The following is a 21,589-nucleotide window of genomic DNA, read 5'->3' as shown; positions in this document are numbered from 1 at the left end:
TTGTATTGTAACTATATTGTTATTATGAGATTATGAATGTTTACATTACAAACATAGATGGGTGAGTTTTGTAAAAGGTAATCTCGTCGATATGGGTTGCAGTAATATACAATGTATGGCATACTTAAACAGTTTATACCCCCCTTGTAGCCATTTGTGTAAATGTACGCCGTGTTTTCGCAATTAAATTTTTTAATTTATTCGAATTATGTACCATAAGATGGCGACGGTTTGTTTGCAGTCAGCATTAAACCATTGTTTACGTATGTGTGGGCATGTAGAGGACTTTGGAATACATGCATCAGCTATTTTGTTTAGTTCATCAGAGAACAGTTAAACAGGGTCAGGAACATCGGTAAACAGATCAGGTCTTAACTTGGTTGATCAAAGTTCTTTTCAAATAAAGGCCAGTTAGCTTCAGTGAAGTTCCACCTTGATGATGGAGGAACATCAGAGGGAATTATAGCTTTGAGAATGGTTCGGAAATGGTCACTTAAACACATGTCGTCATGGAGATGAGTCTGTAATGGATAGATCAAGGGAGGAGTATGTACCTGTACCGGGATGTAAATAAGTGTCGGAATTATCATTAAAAATACATATATTATTGTTGGAAATAAAATAAACCAGTACTTTCCCCTTATTGCTTGTATGTGTACTTTCCCATGAGGGGTTGTGGCCATTCTAATCACCTATGGTGATGCAGGGTTTGGGAAGCTGGTCATAGAGGGCCTGGGGATCAACATGATGTAGAGAAGAAGACGGCGGGACAGAGAGAACAGAGATTAAATACAACGTGTATGGTCACACGGACAGCAACAGCCTGAAGAGGGGCATTAAGAGGAAGGTTATGTCTACTAATGCCTACAGTGACAAATGCCTACAGTGACTAATGCCTACAAAAGTTGTTGTTTTAGTGTACACACTGTTTCACGCACCCCTGCACTCAAGTGGTCTACTCTACTTAGTGTTCACTAATGCCTACACTGTGAACACAGACTAATTAATGCCTTAGAAATGTTACTGGGATTGTGAAAATATTTGACCTTTGTATAAATTTATTTTCTTAGATGGTATTGCACTTTGATAACCGGAGCAGAAAACATGGATTTTCTGTAAAATGAGAGTAGAAGAATAATATTTCTTTTAATGGCTTCCTTGCTTTTGCGGACAAGATTGTGATTCTGGTTCGGATATTGGGTCTAATGAAGGCTGTGATGTTACAACATATGTCTGAGAGGCTGATGTAGGTATATTTAACAATGCTGGAGAGGTCTGAGTATTTTCATCAAGGATAAGCAGTTTATCCACCCAAGATACTGAAGTTTGACATGAAGTCGAACTCACAGAAGGTCTGACAACTGGAGCTGCAAGGGAAATAGCAGGTCGAGAGGAAACTGCAGCTGAGCAGTTTACTGTTGACGGATTTGGAGCAGGCACCAACGTTTTTGCTTCAAAATAAGAAATATTGTTTGTGTGTTTTATTTTTTGAATTTTTGTTTCACGTTCATGTTTGGGGTAGGACTTGGATGAGGCCAAGTGTTCTCCGTTGCAGTTAGCACACTTGATGGTATTCGACGCAAATAAATTATTGTCTGTCTTTCTGTCTCAGAGCTCTCGTAAGCTCCACCACAAAGGGAACGTGCCGTGTTGTTACGGCAAAACTTAGCCCCATGACCAAACTGTTGACATTGGAAGCATCACAGTGGATTTGGTACGTATACATTCACTCCGATGTTAAGGTATCCAGCTTTTATATTCTTTTGAACAGATGAAAGTGCAAATGTAAACAGGTACGAGTTAAGTTTTGTAATACTGCTATCATCTTTCTTTTTTGTGAATCGCTTTTTACAACATTTTTTTTTCATCTCTTGATTTTTCTGCTCAGCTGCTATTTCTTCCTCACGCATATCGGAAAGTAACCAAAGTCAGTAATTATATGATATCGAAAGAACTATCCATGCTCAGGGCATGGCGTGAGCAGCCGATTGATAGAATCGGGCCAATTCTACCACCCGTCTTGTTGAAGTAAGGGTCGAAGTGGTGTGTTGGGCAAAGGACCACCTGGTCCTGGCTCCAGTGCCCTCAACCAAAGCTCGCTAAACACAATGTGTATTCCTAATACAGGATATTTACCATCCCCAAACACAATGCTTAAAAACACATCGTTTTGTTAAAGGTATTTTGAGAGATATTCAGGAACTCTATGCCCAACTGTGAGAACACTGTGTGAGTCAGCCCAGCGTGAAGCACGTGAAATATGACCTCCCCCCCCCCCCCCCCCCCCCCTCTTTCTGTTTGTTTCGTTAAACGAAAAGTCACCAATCACAAGTACTGTACAAATACTAGAATGCATAGACTAACATACTGAATACAAATTGCATAAACATATTTTGCAGTTCATAAACGGATAAGCAATTAGTACTGATGTAAGTAAATATTTAGTTGTTAACTTCATACAATTTCACCCGTAGCAGAAGTCTTCATTCGTTAGCCTTCCGTTCGGACTTCGCGCGTTCGAATCCCGCTGGCGACAAACGTTTGTCATGAAATTTTGTTCTATCATCAAGATAAATGATATGGAAAAAAAGAAATTCCGACATTGACAAGTGGTATTTAACTAACAATTCAGTTAGTTAGACCACGGTCAAAGACAAAGGAGCCATGGTTTAAATTTACTTCAACTGGGTTGATGTTTCTGCAAGTTGACAAAGTCCCCACATTTCAGCGATCCATATGCCTTTTGCACCCATTTGAATGTTTTGGAGAATAATCGAGACTAGTTATTCTTTGTCGTTGACCATTACAGGCCACCTATGTGCAGCAATATTTCTCTCTGGGACATTGGTTTACGCCAGACCGAGGCCTTCTCTTGTATTGTTTTCCGTTTCTTTTTGAAATCAGTGAAAAATCCGTTCGGTGGACTCATAATAAACGGGGAACAATTGGTCTGGCCTTAATGGTTACGTCAAAAGGATGCAACTCTTATGATAGAGGAGATCTGACTGTATGGTGATGTGGAACTATATACTATTGGCCATCTTCCCGAGGCAAGGGAGTTAACTGACCATAAAGTCCAGTTTCCACTCTTGCTGAACTAGGCTGGAAATATGGAGATATATTTTGGCTGGACTAACGAGTTTATGCGTAGTCCTATCAAATCGCGTACCGAAATCGACATTCGGTTAGTAAACTGTCGTGTAAATTTCGGTCGATTGCAGGATTTGCAAAGCATGTATACCGCCAACGACAAGTTGACGGTACACATGCTTTGCAAAGCCTGCAGTCGACTGAAATCTTTACCCCTTTATGGCATCACTATTATGGGTCAGCAGATATTTTCCAAATGTTTTCATGTTTTTAATCAAGGTGCTCACTTGCTTTGATGCACTTCGCGAAGTAAGACCCGTTTTATCACAATATAGATTTTTGATTATCAATCAGATTTTCTTGACTGGATTTTCATAGTCAGTTAACTCCCTTGCCTCGGAAAAATGATTATTGACTGATGGTCATTCTGTGATGTATGGTTTTACTCCACTTATCCTAATATTCCATCTGGAACTGGGGTATAAGCCTACAGAGCCTTGACTGACTGACTGAGTATGGTTTTACCCCGCTTTTAGCAATATTCCAGCAATATCACGGCGGGGGACACCAGAAATGGGCTTCACACATTGTACCCATGTCGGGAATCGAACCCGGGTCTTCGGCGTGAAGAGCGAACGCTTTAACCACTAGGCTACCTGACCGCCCCTACAGAGCCTTGAGCCTACTGCAGGGTCTTAATCCTAATACTTGCCATCACATTTACTTAGCTTCATAAATAACACCCACTCACTGAAGAGAAGGGGTGTAGTGGCATGTCCTTCTGATGATGGGGTTGATGGGAAGATTAATGACACACCGAAACAATGGACATGCCCTGGTGATATAATAAATGGAAACTGGAAAGTGTAAGCAAGTGACCTGGTCTTCATGCCACTTTTAGCAATATTTCAGCAACATCATTGTTGGGAACACCAAACACATAACAAGAAGATGCTTATGTGATATTATTATTTATTTTCAAAATATGTACAAATGTAGTGACTGCTGTAGAAATGGTTGGTCATCTGGTCAGTCTCTTCAAGATGGAACTGATGGTCTTCTTTAAGAAGGTCTTGTTATGCCCACAAATATGACCCATCATGGCCACTTGCAGCGGAGTCCACTGAAAGCACAAGTCCAGAAGTCATCACACAGTGTCTGGCTGTCATGAATGTTGATTTACACCGCAGTCAGCAATATTCCAGTGAGGGAGGACAGCTATATCATTTAAAACCTATGGTTGACATTATGAATGCCCTGAGCAGTAGGGTACAATGACACAAGGACTAATAACCAACTCCTCTTACAACAAGCCGAGTTTACTGGAACTGTGGATCAATTATATCCTAGAATCCCCAATAGGTCAGCAATACTCTAGCTATATCACAGCAGGGCAATGATCCTCACTGCTGACCTGGCTAACTATGTGTGGTTGTACCCACAGGATTTCACAGCAGCCTGTATATAGTCAAGTCTGGACATGGCAAACCAGTGGTTGACATCAAGGGCAATGATCTCTGCTGCTGACCTGGCTAACTACGTGCCCTTGTACCCACAGGGATTTCACAGCAGCCTGCATTAGTCAAGTCTGGACATGGCAAACCAGTGGTTGACATCAAGGGCAATGATCCATGCTTTATCCCTGGATGATTATGTGTCAACAGACCCACTTGATTTTCTACTGCCCTACCACATCTTAACTAGTTGCATGTCACCTAGCTGGAGTATAATTACTTAAAACAAAATTATTCCATGATTCTGGTTGGTCAGGCAGAGGTATGATATCACCAATAACTACTTCTGATTGAAACAGCCAATTTTCTCACCTTAATTTCACTCCCGACAAGCCACTTTATCAAAACACATGTACTAGTTTGGAATTAGCTATACATGGAAGCTCTTAGGTGTAACAATTACATTCATATTCACCTGTTTGGCATATTTATTAACGAAACTCAACAGCAGTTTCCCAAACTTGAGGTTGCTATGGAACTGGTCTGCGGACCGAGACAAGCAATCTAAGATGGCTGTTGAATCTTCTTCATCCAAGTCTGGCTTGGCATCCATAGCAACATGAAGCAGGGTTAGTCCAGGCTCTGTTAATGTCACTGTCTGTTGAACAAACTTTCTGCAAGTCAAAGTTTTTCATTTATTTTCAACCATTATATCCTGCATTTCTTACTACACAAACTGATTAACACAATCTACTTTATAAACATTCAATCTCTTTTATGGTCAAATACAGTGAGACCCCACTAATCTAGACATGAGTTAACCAGAAATACTGGCTTTCAAAGGAGCCTTTCAAAATGAAAGATTTACAGTATATGATTGTTTATCTACCCAGAAATCCAGTTTCTGGATGGTCACTAAAACATAGGGCACTTCAACCTGGCTTGCTACACACAAGCTTACATTACATGGGAGGGCGGGGATAACTAAGCACTTGAAAAGCAACCCACGTCCTACAAATTAGCTGCTTATGATGATTTCATGTTTACCTGGGACAGTTACGAGAGGATTTCTGCATCAAGATTCAGTGTAATTTATTTTATGTTGTTGTGCATCACATGTACATTTGTTTGTTGACACATTGCCTTATTTCAAACAGTTATTTATAAAAGTGCTATATAACAAACATGCTATATACGAGGGCTGGTCAAAATGTTCTAAGCCTGACTAACTTTCAACTATGGGTCATAAGAAAGAGAACTAGTCAATGTTGTACATTGTTTGAGTAGCTCATTGCAAGTGTATTTAGTCTGTGGAGGCCGTTTGTATATTAGTGACAGACAGTTGAACGTGATAGGGGGCCAAATGGACGCAGAAAAGAGAGAGTACCAAACACTATTTAACTTTATGCAGCTATGTTTAAGGCTGGCACCATTCCATTTCTCTTGCACCAAAAATATTCAAGACTTCAAGATCACTGAGGAAAGTTATGGCATCTGTATTTTAGGATGCAAAGGGTGTGATCTGTGTTAATTACTTAGGAAGTCAAAAGAAGAATACTGATGCCTACTACGCTCATTTGCTTCACCGCCTAAGAGATTCTATGAAAGAAAAGCGTGGAGGAATGCTGACTGCTGGAGTTCTACTAATTCATGACAAAGCCTCTTCTCACATCTCTCAACTTGCAAAGGCTGCTGTGCGACAATGTGGGTTTGCAGAGCTGCCCTACCCTCCATACTTGTCAGACCTGGCACCAAGTGATTTCCACCTGTTACCTAAACGGAAAGAACACCTACATGGAAAGCACTATGATGACAACGATGACCTCAAAGCTGCAGTGAATGGGGTTTTCAGGGTGGCTTCAGAAAACTTCTTCCTGACAGGAATTGAAAGCTTCACTATCAATATGAGAAGTGTTTTGAAAAGCAGGGAGAGTATGTTGAAAAAAAAAATTAAAAACACTTTCACAATTGTTGGTTTTGTTTGTTAGGCTTAGAACCTTTTTACCAGCCCTTGTATAGTCCTTACATTTTCTATCAGATTCTATTAGTGGGACTTTAAATGCTTAATGTGCCAAGAGACAGAGAGTTACCTGAGTAGGTAGGCATGATGGCTCGGCAACAGAGAATCTTTACACAGACGACACAGAATCTCACTCTGGGCGGCACCTGGGTACAGAGTAAGAGACCTCAGTGTCAACAAACTAACAGGTGAGGTGAGGTGAAATTGGGTTTAACGTCAAGATTATTGCACTTATATAGCGACGTGCATGCCCGTGTGTGTTTGTGTGCGTTTGGCTGCTTGTACTAGTCTGGACTGATGCCGATTTATAGTGCTAGCACACTGATATACCATGCCGCAGTTTAACATGAATACCCCACTCAGACACAGTATACTGACTCCGAGCCGACCAGTCCTTGTTTTAGCCCCTTAATGCTGAGCGCCAGACAGGGTAACAACAAGTACCATCTTTTAACATCTTTTGGTATGACGCGGCTGGGGATTGAACCCCAGATCTTCCGCTCTACGGGCAGACGCTATACCACTAGACCACGGAGGCGGTCCACAAACTAACAGTAGCTGGGATGGATAAACATTTGGAATCATTCCAAGTATACTTTTCAAAAAACATATTTCAATTAAAATAAAAGCTTCATCTAGAGCTACTGATATTGTTCACTGATGGAGAGTGATCACTATAAGACTGCTTCATCATACCCATGTGACTTGGATCACTCCTAGTCGTGGCATCCAATTTTAGAACTCTTGAGTCATATCAATATACACAGCTGCTAAAGTAAATTAGGCCAGGATTTTCAGATAGAAGGCATGACCATGAATGCTCATAAGCTTGGGCCTAAATATATTATGGATTTTCAAAAAATTAATTTGCATCCGTGCATACTGCACTGCAGGATCCAGAATACCACTTAAGAGGGCTGGGCATCCCGCATACCTAAAGGGAGTTGGCACCTTCAATATGTGACTACATCATGACATTACAACAATCAGGATTATCAGGATCTTGGACATCAGGCGCTAATAACCAAATCTCATTAAAAACAGGCCTTGGTTCTCGCTACCTCAAAACAAATGTCCTACTGCAGGTCATGTCAGACCAACCAATAGAATGACTGACAAGAAGTCGACATTAGCCAATCAGAAGGCAGTTTCCTTTTGCTTTATGGCACTTCTGACTGTTGACTATGCTTCGAAACATATTATGACTAATTCTCAATTAAAAATTAGAAAAATGAACAAAAGAACCTTCTGGAATGGCCAATAGATGGCCTAGATTGTATGGATTAACTGTCGTTTGGAATATACCGTGTCACATTACTCTAGGTTGCATGATTAGAAAACACATTCCGACTGTCACTTTCATGATCTGGTACGCGATGCTCTGATTAGTCAGATGAAAGGTCGTTCTGACGTGACCCATAATGGGATGTCTACAGATCTTTGATTAGCAGTAGCAAGAACAGATCTGATTTTAATGAGATTGCCATCAATGTTGTCCACGGCCCAAACTTGATTCCTACAGGCCATTATGATATATCTGGAGCATTGTTCACTCCCTTTTCCCTATTTGTAAACATCCTTGACAACATGACCCCCTTGCATGTGTGGTAAGACACCAAAATACAGTACAAGGTTACCATGCAGTCCTGAAACACTCCTTGGGGATTTAAGGGTAGAATAGCTTCCCTAATCATACAAGATCCTTCTGAATGATGACAAATCCCATCACAATAGCAAAAATCACAACTTCAGTCCTGGTTAATACATGGACCAGGCTTGGATGAAAAATCTTTCACAGTTTTCAAGTTATGCTCCGAAAATAAACAGGGTCGCAGAGACAGACCAGATGACTTTGTCCCCCTGCATTGATAATAAGCCAACCAAAAAGGATTCAGACCAGGCTCTGTGACTCTGTGACGCCAATTGTGAGTATTATTTCTCATGTTGTTATTAACTGGTCTAGACTTGATTATTTACAGGCTGCCATGATATAGCGGAATAATACTGAGTGCACATTAAACAACAGACTCACTTCCTAATACACATCTCATTATCATATTTGTTTGTTTTTTGTTGTTTAACGCCGCACTCAGCAATATTCCAATATATGACAGCGGTCTGTAAATAATCAACTCTGGACCAGATAATCCAGTGATTGACATCATGAGCATCGATCCACCCAATTGGGATACGATGACATGCATCAACCAAGTCAGCGAGTCAGTTAGTCGCCTCTTAAGACAAGCCTAGTCGCCTTTTACGGCAAGCATGGGTTGCTGAAGACCTATTCTACCCCGGAGCAATATCATGACCCACCTAATTCCTGCACTACAGATGGCGCTACTATTGCATCAAGGAGTTGAAGAGGAAAAGTCTCGGCCAGTGAGATCAGTGTGTCCTGCAGCATCCTTGCAGCTGATTGCGCCAAGCTCCTCACCTGAAATCATGCAGTGACATTTGTATTCTTACCAGAGATCTAAATCATATGCTGTATTCTTCATATTAAGCTCCCTGCTTCAATTAGCAATCTGTCAACCAACCTCTTGACCAATGTGTAAGTATTCTTCATAAGTGCCTCCTACTAAGACCAAAAATTAACATGACAGTTCATAATTTGGCTGGGGTCTGAGGGACTATTTGATTTATTGGTATATATTGTAATAGCAAGTATCACAAAAGTGAGAGTTGACGTAACATAATCTGTGGAAAATTCTCATCCCTGATACATACAGATGTTTTGAAAAACAGAAATTATCAACATCAAAATTTTCTAAGTGGCCGGGGTGCTTATTATGGCAAATATGGTAACAGTAAGCAGGGCACAATTGAAGGAACCGATATGGATAAACTAGTCTAAATAAATAAATCTCAGATCTCCGATGACTGTTATGATTTTACATAAATTAATGATGTAATGTTGTTAAAACATAATAGGAACAAGTGCACATAATTTTGAAGTACCCACAGTCTGATGACATCACGCCCAAGAAAGCATGACAAATTACACACATTTATACAGGGATGCAGTATGGTAAACTAAGTTTAGTGATACTGAGTGTGATTAAAGATCAATGTTGTGTGGACAACTATGGATTGGGTTATTTTACATGCGCTTGGTGCATGTAGACATAAATATCAGGATGCACTGTAACATAATAGGTTGCACTGGTACTAAGTCGAGCCCTGGTGAGAGCATGAGGGTTTTAGATTGCTTTATCAATATAGACTCATAGCAGCAGGTGACAAGACTTGGGACTCATGTACGTATGCAGGGACAGAAACCTGACCATCTTGTGTATACTGCATGGCTACCCCACCACCCAAAATAGATATACAGTCAAACCCTGCTGTCTCAGCTACCAAGGCAGCAGGCTCGCGGGATCCCCGCTAATAAATAAGAATTGACTCATATCTTTTACTGTAGGGGGTCAGCCACATCTAAATTCTGTGATAAAGTTATTATCTCAAAATATGATACATAACTATCATGAAAACTTATCAATATGTCATAAAGATCGACTGTCTAAGTTTGCTGACTGAATACTTCTTGGTAATGGGTCTTCCAATTGGCTGAAATTAATTCTGCTGAATGCTGTATGTTATATAGGTGTTTGTCAATGGTTAATGAAAGCTAAAGTACATTGAGAGTTAGACTGACTTCACCTCTGCCCTAGTTCATGGGCTCTGCAGGCTACAGCGAGGGCGCAAAAGGACAGAAAACAGTCAACATCGAGAATTTCGGTCAACGAAGCAGATGGATGGAAACGGCAGAGTAAACTTTGGAGTTTTTTTCACTGCCAGACAGGCAAATGTTGACGGAGACCATGACTCTTCAGCCACAAATCCATCAATGGATAAACATGGCAAGAAAAATTGTCTGAGACTAAATCGAATGATGCTGCTAAAACTAGCAACGAAACTCTGAAAAAGAATTATTCGTACGCCGACGGTTCCACCTTTGAAACTGAGAAATTTAACCACAGAAATGTCCAACAAAGCTGGCTGTGAGATTTCCCTTGGTTGCAGTTTCACTAGAGACAAACTCTATGAGTTGCTGCATATTTATAAAACATAAGAAGACAAATTTGCTGACACAATTGAACTCTAATTTCCTTTAAAGGCATGCTCTTACAGCTGACCATAAAATGTCAGTTGAGGCGGAAAATCTGCATTTAGGCAAAACCAACATAAAGCATACCGAACACAAAGTTATAAGTGATAAGGAATCAGGTATTATTGTAGCACTAAAAGGCAAAAAGGAATAACTGGATGGCAAAAGAGGACATAGCTATTACAAAATATCAAGTTTGACAAATCTATTTTCACAACTAAACTGTCCCTACCAGAGCGAAGTGAAGAGTGGAAAGACGAAAGTGCTGTTGATATGCTTAAGTCATTGGCCCATGTTATTCGCAGGCAACTGGACAGTAAACTGATAAGGTCACCCTGTTAGCTGATGAGAGCACAGACATTGGCATAAAGAAGAAGTTAGTTGTGTAGACTAGAGTAATAGATACAGAGACATCTGCAGCATCCACACATTAATAAGACACCAATGTTGAAATCAAGTCCGCAACTGGTAAAAGCATGGGTCAAGCACTTACTGTTTTGGAAGAAAAAAGTCATTGGTCTGGGCTCTGATGGAAAAAAAATGCTGACAGGTACAGGTGAAGGTGTGACTGGCTACCTCTTTAGAGTGAATCTAATGCTAATGTGAGTATTGCACATCGTTTGGCCCTGGTCACTTCACAAGCAGCAAATGAAATCAACTCCCTGAGAGACTTCCAGGATACATTAACAGGATTAGTTTAGAACAACAAAGATCATTCATTATTGAAAATCAAAGAGGTTCATGAAGTAGGTGGTTGTGGTTGTCGGTGTATATTGCAGAGCAGACAATCTACAGATCCTTGGATGCTCTGATATCCTTCTTTGCCACACAGAGACAGCAAAGCTAAAGGCTGTGCCAAAATACTTTCCCAATATGACTTCATAGCAACAACTGTTAATGGATACTTTACCTGTAGTGTCTCAGCTATGGCTGACTTTTCAAAAGTCTGACTTGGATGTGTCTGTGGTTCAGATCATTGTAAATCAGCATTGGAGGTTCTGAAGAAGGGGGAAGCCTTACACAGTACTTATCTTGAACAGCAGAATGAACATGGGACAATAGAAGGTGGAAAGCTTGTCTACAAGGGCAACCATTGTGTCAAGGGGAAACACAACATCCATTCCACAAAGGAAAAATGCATTGATGAAATTATGAAGAAAAACTTGATGACAGATTCCCTTATAACAGGAATCGTCATCAATGCATCTGAGGCCAGGTGCTTGGTCTGAGGCCAGTATCTTTCCCCAGGATGATCTCCAGTCATGGGAAAATCACTAAACTCACTTACTGATCAGTCAGTTTGGGGAAGAAAACATGTCTGCAGTTACAGGCAACATATTGCACCTACCAGTGTTATTAACTCTGTGGCAACAAGGCAAGTATAGAGTAGAGTTGGCAGAACACTGGATGTATCAATCTCACAGTCCGGTCCCAGCAAATAATTTCTTCATTTGGAATAACTATTTTAACACGAATGTGTATTTCAAACAGGAGTTTGAACCAATGGCATGTACTGTACCATGATATTAGAGGAGCATGTAGCTGGGAACCAAGTTTAGACATTCCCACAACTAAATCATAGCAAGGTGTTATGTCAATACTATGTCAGCCTTTGTCCTTCATACAGACCATGAAAAAGAAAATGTCTGAAAAATCCAAAGCAAGTCTACAAGAGTTTGGCAAGTGTATATTTCTTCAGTTTCTGGAAATAAGCACATTCACAAGGTAAGAGTCGGGTTTACAGGGGGTCACAGGGTCACATACCTTTTAAGGGGTCAAACACATACAGTATTCGACCCATTAAGCGCCCAGGGCGCTTAAAAAAAGACAAATTCAGAGTCAAATTGGCGTAAATTCATCAGTTAGCCATATCGTATTTTCTTCTCCAAAAAACACAGCTGTGTAGAAGGGGGTTCGCATTATACACGAATTAATGAGTTTTGATGTTTTTTCCCCCATGGAAAGACATTAGTGTGAGCACGTAACACCAGAAATACCATGTCAACAAATCCATCCTGAAGTTCGCAAATTATTCATGTAATTATACTGTCTGACTATAAAAAGTGTTCTTTGTATATCTGGACTTATGTTTGTAACTTAATTCATTAATTTTATTCAAAATTCCTTTTAATATTGTTTTAATTAATTTCGGCGAAATCGTGTGTGAAGCAATCGGACAATCGCACAACTCACCATTATTAACAGCAACCACGGTCAGATTACAGCTATTGACGCCTTGAAACTTTAGTTGACAGAGAATGGATACATATATCATAAATGCCATACTTTGATTCGTTAAAAGTCATATTTGTTTTTGTTGGACGATTCTATGTCAACACGTAATTCTCGCGATCACGTGCACGGGAGCCTTGACGGTGACTGGTCAGACTGGTTCCATGTGAAAAATAATACCCGGCAATAGCGATCAGCTGCTTCGCTTAGGGTTATTATTATTTTAAATATGTTTAGTAAAAGCTGCATATAAATTAACAAGATATTGGAATATATTATTCCTGATAAAAAAAATAGTTTCAGATACAACTTTTGCCGATCCTTGCATTTAAAATACTGTAAAGTTATATCATTGGGTGTGTCTTGACCGAATCACCGGTAGATTCCAAGAAAGCGTGTGTACAGCTGATTGCTTTGTCTGGCTTAGTTTACAAGAAAATGCACAATGTAATCTTAATCCCTGGATATAAAACAATGCCTAGCTGAACAAAAAATACAATTTAAACAGTAAATCAACATGTCTGGTGATTTTTTATCTCAAATTTCGAATTTGTACTGACAAAGTTTCTCATCACCTGTTCGTTTGCCGGACTTCGCTGACGGGGTACGGTGTAATTTTTCTCTGCGCATAATATTCAAAGTCACAAATATCTAAAAGAAACAGAATACAGTCATGCCCCGCTTATACGGACTTCAAATATCCGGAAACCTCGGTTCCCGGACGATTTTCATTTAAAACGAAATAATTACTATTTAAATTTTATTTTTTTTGGGGGGGCGCTTATTGGGGAAGGGGCGCTTAATGGGTCGAATACGGTAAGTCAAATTGAGACACTTGTCAAATTGTCCCTATTGCCCACTTTCACAGTTGCAGCCTGCTTGGACTTGTTCTCCTATATCAGCCTTGACCATACTAGCGACAACTTTACCTCATGTTGCTCAAACGATTTCTTTTCGAGGTCAAGTTTGATTTCCATGGCAACCATATGCAAAACGAACAGACAACAAGACTGACAACATGCCAAAAAATAATCTCATTTCACTTCAGTCAGGTCAGCAAATTATTGACAGAATATGCCTCAAGAAGAAAGATATGTGAAAATGTTTAAATTGAACTTGTTAAAAGAGAGCAAAAGGTTGTGCTCAGTGAATGAGTTGGGTTTAAGCCTCTTTGACCTGTAGGTGATACTTAGACATTTACCATTTAGTGAAACTCACAGGCAGGGATATATTTCAGTATAGTGCTGATAAACCAAGTATCATAATCAGGTAGAATCGTGTTTGTTTGTTGGTTAAATCCACACTTCAAAAATTTCAGGAATATGACGACAGTCTGTAAATAATAGAGTCTTGACCAACCAATCAAACAAACAGTGAATCACACCATGAGCATCAATCTATGCAACTGGGATACGATGACATGCATCAACCAAGTCAGGAAGCCTGACTGCCTGATCCTGTCAGTCACCTCTTATGACTGGATTTCTGAAGGCCAATTCTAACCCGGATTTTCTCAGCAGTACAACCATGGGTTGCTGAAGATCAATTCTAACACAGATCTATAAAGGGTACAAGCATGGGTTGCTGAGGACCAATTCTAAGCCAGGCCTTCACAGTGGTATAAGTATGGGTTGCTGAAGACTAATTCTAACCCAGATCTTCATGGAGAGGGAAAATACTGATCCATTGGAAGCAGCAGTCAACATTTCTTTGTATAAATTCACCTTGTTGGTAACTAGTCCAGCCAGCAGCGCCACACAAGATCTGTACGTCACGCTGTCGGACATCTTGACCAGCACACTCCCCACAACCGCCAGGATTGGATCTGGCAGATTCGTCAACTCACTGACTTGACACAGCGTTGCCAGCTGAAACATAGGGATGGCTTCACAGGTGAATAGTAGGCACAAATTGAGGTGGAATGGGGTTTAATGTCACCTCCAACATTATTATACATGCATGTATGTATGTGCATGCATGTATGTGCGTGTGTAGATGCTTGTCCTAGTCCGGAATAATGCCGATTTTATAGTGCTAGCCCACTGAGATACCACGCTGCAGTTTAACATGAATACCCCACTCAGACACAGTATACTGACTCAGAGCCGACCAGTCCTTGTTTTATCCCCGTAATGCCCAGCGCCAGGTAGGGCAACAATAAGTACCATCTTCTAAACGTCTTTTGGTATGATGCAGCCAGGGATCGAACCCTGGACCTTCCGCTCTCTGGGTGGACACTCTACCACTAGACCATGGAGGTGGTCAAGTATGCACAAATAACAAACTAAGGAGAATTTCACCAACGTGCTGACATAGAGTTTGTACTTTTATTGACAAGTGTTGATATCAATAAATATCAAAAGACAGAACGGTGCGATTCTATTTGTCATCCAAGACAGTTTGTCAACACAAATAACTAATGCCTTGAGTGTAAAAAGTAGATCTGACCAGCTTCAGTGGCAGAGAGAAAAGTGATGTCTTTGATCGTGACATTGTTACCGATAACATCACAACAGCCTGCAAAGCATTATGATGCAATTTCATTGCGTGATCTCAATGAAGTGATATCTCTTTGGATACCAGTGTTTTATGATAAAATTACTTTTCTCACAAATTAACCAGCAGGGTGCGAAATGTAAGATATAATACCTGGTTGGGTGGTGTCCGGAGAAGGGTTTGAAGTTCCCCCTCAATGCTGACACGATCATCCGCAGACCCCAGAAGCATCTCCCTCAGTCTTATACCATTATCCTGAAAAAACAAATGGTTGTCAGAGAACAGGATATTCTTGACCAGCCACATACTCTAAGAACAAGCAACTGTTTCATGCTTGTGTGGTCTTCAAATCACTCATGCTATTCTGAAACTTGAGGTGAGGTGACATTTGCCGTTGCATTGAAGATTATTACAGTCACATTGTGTTTTATAGTGCTAGCACACTGAGATAATATGACGCAGTTTAACATGAACACAGTATACTGACTCTGAACCAACCAGTCCTTGTTTTATCCCTGTTAAGCCAAGCTCCAGCAGAGTAACAACAACTATCAAAAACTTACGAACGAACATAATTACTAAGTTATTGTTTGTTTGTTGTTTAACCCAGGACTCAGCAATATTCCAGCTATATGACGGCTGTCTGTAAATAATGGAGTCTTGACCATACAATCCAGTGATTGATATCATGAGCATCAATCCACGTATTTGGGATATGATGACATTCAGAGAGCCTGACCCCGCAATCGCGATGACAAATGACAAAGTAATGGTTCAAAAAGAGATTTTGATAAAATGTCTGTGCAAGCTTTAGTTATTGAAATTAGAACCAGTATAACTGGAGTCATCTTCCCAAAGCAAGAGTTTTAACTGAGTGTAAAAGTCCAGTTTCCACCTTGCCGAACTAGGCAGGAATTTCTTGGATCAAATGTAGTGTCACCAGAGGCTATTACAAGTTATATCCCCTATAGGTACTTCCTATTAAAAATCAGATTCCACCTCTCATAAGACTTGCATTTGCTTCAAACAAAAAGGTACCAAGTCAAGACGCTCAAGTTTGACCGCACACATGCTCTGCAAATCCTGCAATCAACTGAAATCTGTAAGGCAATTGCCATGTTGTTTTTTAACCAGATGTCGATTTCATTAGGCGATTTTGGTTGGAGTATTATATGGACTAGACTCGTTATTCCAGCCAAACTATAAATCCGGCCTTGTTCGGGAAGGATGAAAACTGGACTTATAGTCAGTTAACTCCCTTGCCTCAGGAAGATGAATTGTTGACAGCTTTAGAAAAACAGTTCACAGTTATTAGCTGGCCAGGCCATTACATCAAGCTGGCAAAACACTAGTACAATGGAAGTTAAGAGTTTTATTACCATAAGTTCTTGGTCCAAGGCACAAGACTCTCTATCACTAATCATTGTGGGATTCCTTTCCTCCTCAGCTGCTAATAAATAGAAGACCAAACTATCAAATACACACAAATCATTTTGAATTCTCAAGAACACGATGCAATCAGCTGTCAGGTGACAGGTAGTACCCAAGGCTGCTGCATTGCTTCAGATTAAACATTACTTCATGTACTTAGTCGATGCAACAGGGACTGATATTTATGTGATTTTCATAATTATGACACTTTTGCTACTGTTTGGAAGACCATGAACAAAATGAAAGTGCACATAGGCAAGAAAATATAAATTTATTTAGGTTGTGTGATCCTTTTAATATAGTCCTGGATGATACATCAAAAGACCAAAATCCTATGATTTTAAGACACATACTTACAATCTTCACTTTTTATTTTCTTGACTGTTGGTGGTGCACAACCATCTTCATCTTCATCCAGAATGATGATGAAGTCTGGACCAATGTCTGTTCCTCCGACATCGGGTTTCTCCTCCTCTCTCCCTTCAAGGCCATGTTTCTGCCTCCCTTCATCAGCTGGAGCACCAGGAGCACCTGCTGTCTCGGCTACCATCCTGTCAGGTAGTTCTTTCATCTTGTCAGCACGTTCTGCAGGACTAGTTGCATTGGGGTCTTCAGTTGAAGCTAAGCATACCAGCGACCAATCAACGTGCTGTTTCAAAAGTGTAAACTCCCAAAGCTTAAAAGTTTGAGAGTGAGTGAGTGAGTGAGTGAGTGAGCTGTGGGAGCCATGTTATGCATGGCAGTGTTTATTGGGAGCCGTCATATAGCTGGAATATTGCTGAGTGCCGCGTTTAACAACAAACCAACAACGTATGGCAGTGTTTATTGGGAGCCATTTTATGTAAGACACTGTTTATTGGGAGCCATGTTTGCATGGCAGTTTTTATTTGGAGCGATGTTATGCATGGCAGTGTTTATTGGGAGCAATGTTATGTAAGGCAGTGTTTATTGGGGGCCATGGTATGTATGGCAGTGTTCATTGGGAGCTATTTAATGTATGGTGGTGTTTATAGGAAGCTATGTTATGTAAGGCAGTGTTTATTGGGAGCCATTTTATGTAAGGCAGTGTTTACTGGGAGCCATTTAATGTATGGCAGTGTTTATTGGAAGCCATGTTACATATGGCAGTGTTTATTGGGAGCCATGTTATGCATGGCAGTGTTTATTGGGAGCCACATCATGTAAGCTAAAGGCAGTGTTTATTGGGAGCCATGGCATGTATGGCGACGTTTATTGGAAATGAAGGAAAAGATGACAAGTAACAAAGAAGATCATAATACAGACAGGTACAATATCGGGTAAAGATTTGATTTTCTTGAGATTACCACAGTTACCTTCTTGTCCTGGAAGTGTCATGGTAGGATTCACTTTGTGTGTAAGGCCAACATGCTCGGCCAGCAGCCGCCACAACAGGGTTGTCCAGGTGATGGTGTTGTGTGTAGTCTTGACCTGCTGGACAAACTGCGTGAGAATGTCCATGTTGATGTCCCCCCGATGCTGGTAGATAACAGCCAGGATGTTCCTCTGGAGATCAGGGGGGAGGTTACTCAACACAGTACTACTGAAAAAGTTTTAGAACAATCAAATCATTTCTTTTAATCAATAAAAGCACATTTTTCAGTCTATTTTAGGGGAAGATGTCAGACTGATAAATTAGATGTGATGTTTAGTTTGTTATGGATGTTCTTTTAGGCGTCGAGAATTTCTTGTTGTCAGATGCAGTGGGTATTGATCAAATTCTTTGGTATTCAACCTGTGGACCCGTGAAGATCCGGGTCAGTATAGGTCTTCAGCAAACCATGCTTGCTGCAAAAGGTGACTATGCTTGTCGTTAGAGGTAAATAACGGGATCGGGTGGTCAGGCTCACTGACTCCGTTGATGCATGTCATCATATCCCAATTGCATGGATCGATGCTCATGATATCAATCACTGACCTGTCTGGTCCAGACTTGATTAATTACAAACTGACGTCACAGAGTTGGAATATATATAGTTCGGCGTTAAATAACAAACAAAACAAATAACAACAAGAAACAAACAAAACTGTGAGGTGAATTTACTGTTGGGTTTCTGAATTTTTTTCATGCAAACTTGTACTCAAACATTTCAAAATATATTGGTGATGGTGATTTATGTTCTTTGGGCATCTCAAAATACTGGGTAACGGTGACGTATTTTGCATATTTTACATAAATACACAGCTAATCTAGAGTTCTTTTGGTTCACAGTCTTAGCCGGTCTTGTGTGATAGCGAGACATTTGTCACCATGTTACTCATACGTAAGTACTGATAGTCACTTTGTCAGGACATCGTAACAATTGAGAAGACGAATGTATTCGTAATAATTTCCAACCCATCATCAACCAGCAGCAGCAGATCTTGGCAAGCTCCTCAAAGCGATATCTCGTCATGGAGCTCTTTTACTATCGCTGCTACCAGTCAAAACTCCCCACAGTGATTGATGACCAGAACAATCCTTGGAGTTGAACTCGACCGACTGACCGTTGTGTTCACAAACAAGTGATGACTATCATGACTCCAAATACTCTTACCCCAGCTTAATTATTTTCTTTGTTTGTCAATTTGAATTTCTGTTTCATTCCAACTTTCATGTGATTGGTATAGTAAGAATGTAAGGGGAAAGTTAAGTGATTTTCCGTCAGTCTGCAATCTCGAACCGATCTGATTATACAAGCAACAAAGTAAATTCATCTGGAAAACATTGACAGTCGTAAACCTTTTCAAAATGAACAATGATGGCATTCCTAAAGACATAAACAAAAGTATAAATGTTACTACATTTGGGGCTAGAGAAAAAAATTCAAGATTCTTGTAATGGCCGTCTCACACTGGTTGCAGCGTTGTTACCGAGAGTGTAATGAAGGTGTCACGCGCTGGGAAGAGGCTTGAGATCTTGGTTGCAAAGGGAGAGAACTCTGAGTGCCACAGATCCTTAGACCACGACACTGTTTCACAAATCTTTCATAGCACTGGGCCTACCTCAGTTGTAGCTCGCCTACTTTAGAAAAAGACACTTTTACTGTTTGGCACTATGAAGTATTGATTAGGTCAGTGATAGGCTAATCCAAACAATACATGAACTATACTGATCCATAAAACAGAATACAAACTTACAACACAAGTTTCTCACAGCTTCCAGAGACAACCTGATCAGACAGAAATTCTAGCAGGACCTGCCATTGTGCTGGAACATGATCTGCATAGCGTGTTATCAAATCCTCCTTGATCCATAACTCAGCTTGTTGTAGTGACCTGTTTCCCTTTAGTGCTGTAAACAAACCTTCCCACTGGCACGGGGTGGGCGGCATCAAGCAGACTCTGCTTCTCTGGGACTTCATTGGTTTAGAAGCTGTAAAGATAGTAATTAAGTTATAACAGTATTAATACATGAAGTAGGTTATCAATATCCTTCACAGACTGTCATCTTAAAGACTAAAAGATAAAAGAAAACCAGTGCATATCAAGAGGTAGCCGAGAGCCGTGATGGGGTCCTACAGTCAAGACATTACCCTACTATCTAGACCCTTCACATCACGGCTGTCGGCTAATCGAGAGTTGAACTGTCTTGGAAAGTGTTTTGTTGTTTTTGCTTCACATTTAGACTAATAACTAACTATATTTAACCAAATAAATGGAATCGTATATATCTTGGAAATGTCAAAAACATGTTTCGCGTTTATTTGGAATTCCTTCGCCGACCCTGTCACTCTCATTCCACCACGCCCACAAACTTGACAAAGCAATGATTGAAGGAAGTTAGGAACGCTACCTGTTGACGTGCCTCCAACTCGTTTCAACCTATTGACATGGATGTCACTCATTTCAAGTGAGAAACTCAGTTTTTACATTCTTCAACATCGGACCCCATGGAGCGCTAAACAAACTTATTGTCGGTTTAGTGCGAAGTGACTTCACGTGAAAACAACTGATCTGATCAGTTCAGGGTGCCTCAAACTAATGTCGCAAATCCCGCTGCAATCAGTTTTCCTTACAGCAAGCGCTTCCTTTTCCCTGATAAACGGTGTGAAGAGTTGTGTTTAAATCCGGTCAAAATCGTTTTGAACACCGGGACAAGCCAGAAATAATGTATTTTTGCATATTTGAATGGTAACTTTTGCTACTCCCATTCTTGCTATTGCTAATACGACTTCGATGTATGCACAACGACATGCATTGCCTCAATCGCTTCTTTTGAATGTGTATTCATCATGCTAACTATTTTTCTTTTTATATAGTTTGTTTTTGCAAATATTGTTTTCCCTAGTTGTAGGATTACATCCGATTTGTAGGGTGTTGATATTCATGATTGATGCAATGTAAGTATGTACACGTGTTGAGGGTGCCAACCCCCTTTTAGTAAGCCGGATGCCGAGCACCGTTAAGCGCCATTCTGGTTGCCATTGAGCACAGTACCTGGATGCATTACTTACCTGGACTATTTTTCGACCCTGTCGTCCAAAGAGTGACAATAAGAGACTTAGTCCTTAGCTTATCACCATGATCATGCATTCCATGTGAAAATCCTGGTCTAATTTACTTTAGCAGCTGTGTACACTGATACACAGAGTATTTAGCTCTGGTGAACAGCAAAAGTAATTTGTGTAATTTCAGTTCTTTAATTAAGAAGGCATTACTACTTTATCGGAAGAGTCCTTGAATTTACCTTGCTCTTCCAACTGATTGGGACACGGAAGGCATACTAGTAATCACCCATGGAACCTCAAATAGATG

At 40.3% G+C, this 21,589-nt stretch overlaps 1 protein-coding gene across 3 annotated transcripts; it reads right to left on the bottom strand.

The window, feature by feature from the left end:
* Window positions 1-4,048: 4,048 nt before the first annotated feature.
* LOC124112250 lies at window positions 4,049-20,908 on the bottom strand. Of its 3 annotated transcripts, none has more exons than XM_046472264.2 (11): window positions 20,628-20,883; window positions 19,973-20,207; window positions 18,169-18,395; window positions 17,192-17,455; window positions 16,783-16,850; window positions 15,557-15,658; window positions 14,632-14,775; window positions 8,881-9,001; window positions 6,635-6,710; window positions 5,020-5,218; window positions 4,049-4,213 (listed from the first exon to the last, which is right to left on the bottom strand). In XM_046472264.2, the coding sequence occupies exons 1-11, from the start codon at window positions 20,677-20,679 to the stop codon at window positions 4,112-4,114; spliced, it is 1,590 nt and encodes a 529-aa protein (XP_046328220.1). In that variant the 5' UTR covers window positions 20,680-20,883; the 3' UTR covers window positions 4,049-4,111. The 3 variants fall into 3 exon arrangements, with proteins under 3 accessions (XP_046328220.1, XP_046328219.1, XP_046328223.1); XM_046472263.2 differs by having other exon boundaries at window positions 16,783-16,853; window positions 20,628-20,879; XM_046472267.2 differs by lacking the exons at window positions 4,049-4,213; window positions 5,020-5,218 and adding an exon at window positions 5,225-6,317 and having other exon boundaries at window positions 16,783-16,853; window positions 20,628-20,908.
* Window positions 20,909-21,589: the final 681 nt, after the last annotated feature.

This window comes from Haliotis rufescens, unplaced genomic scaffold (assembly GCF_023055435.1).
Source record: "Haliotis rufescens isolate VD_foot unplaced genomic scaffold, xgHalRufe1.0.p SCAF_6, whole genome shotgun sequence".
Lineage (NCBI taxonomy): Eukaryota > Metazoa > Mollusca > Gastropoda > Lepetellida > Haliotidae > Haliotis > Haliotis rufescens.
The sequence above is the reverse complement of the archived record's forward strand: the minus strand, read 5'-3'. Positions and strand labels throughout refer to the sequence as shown.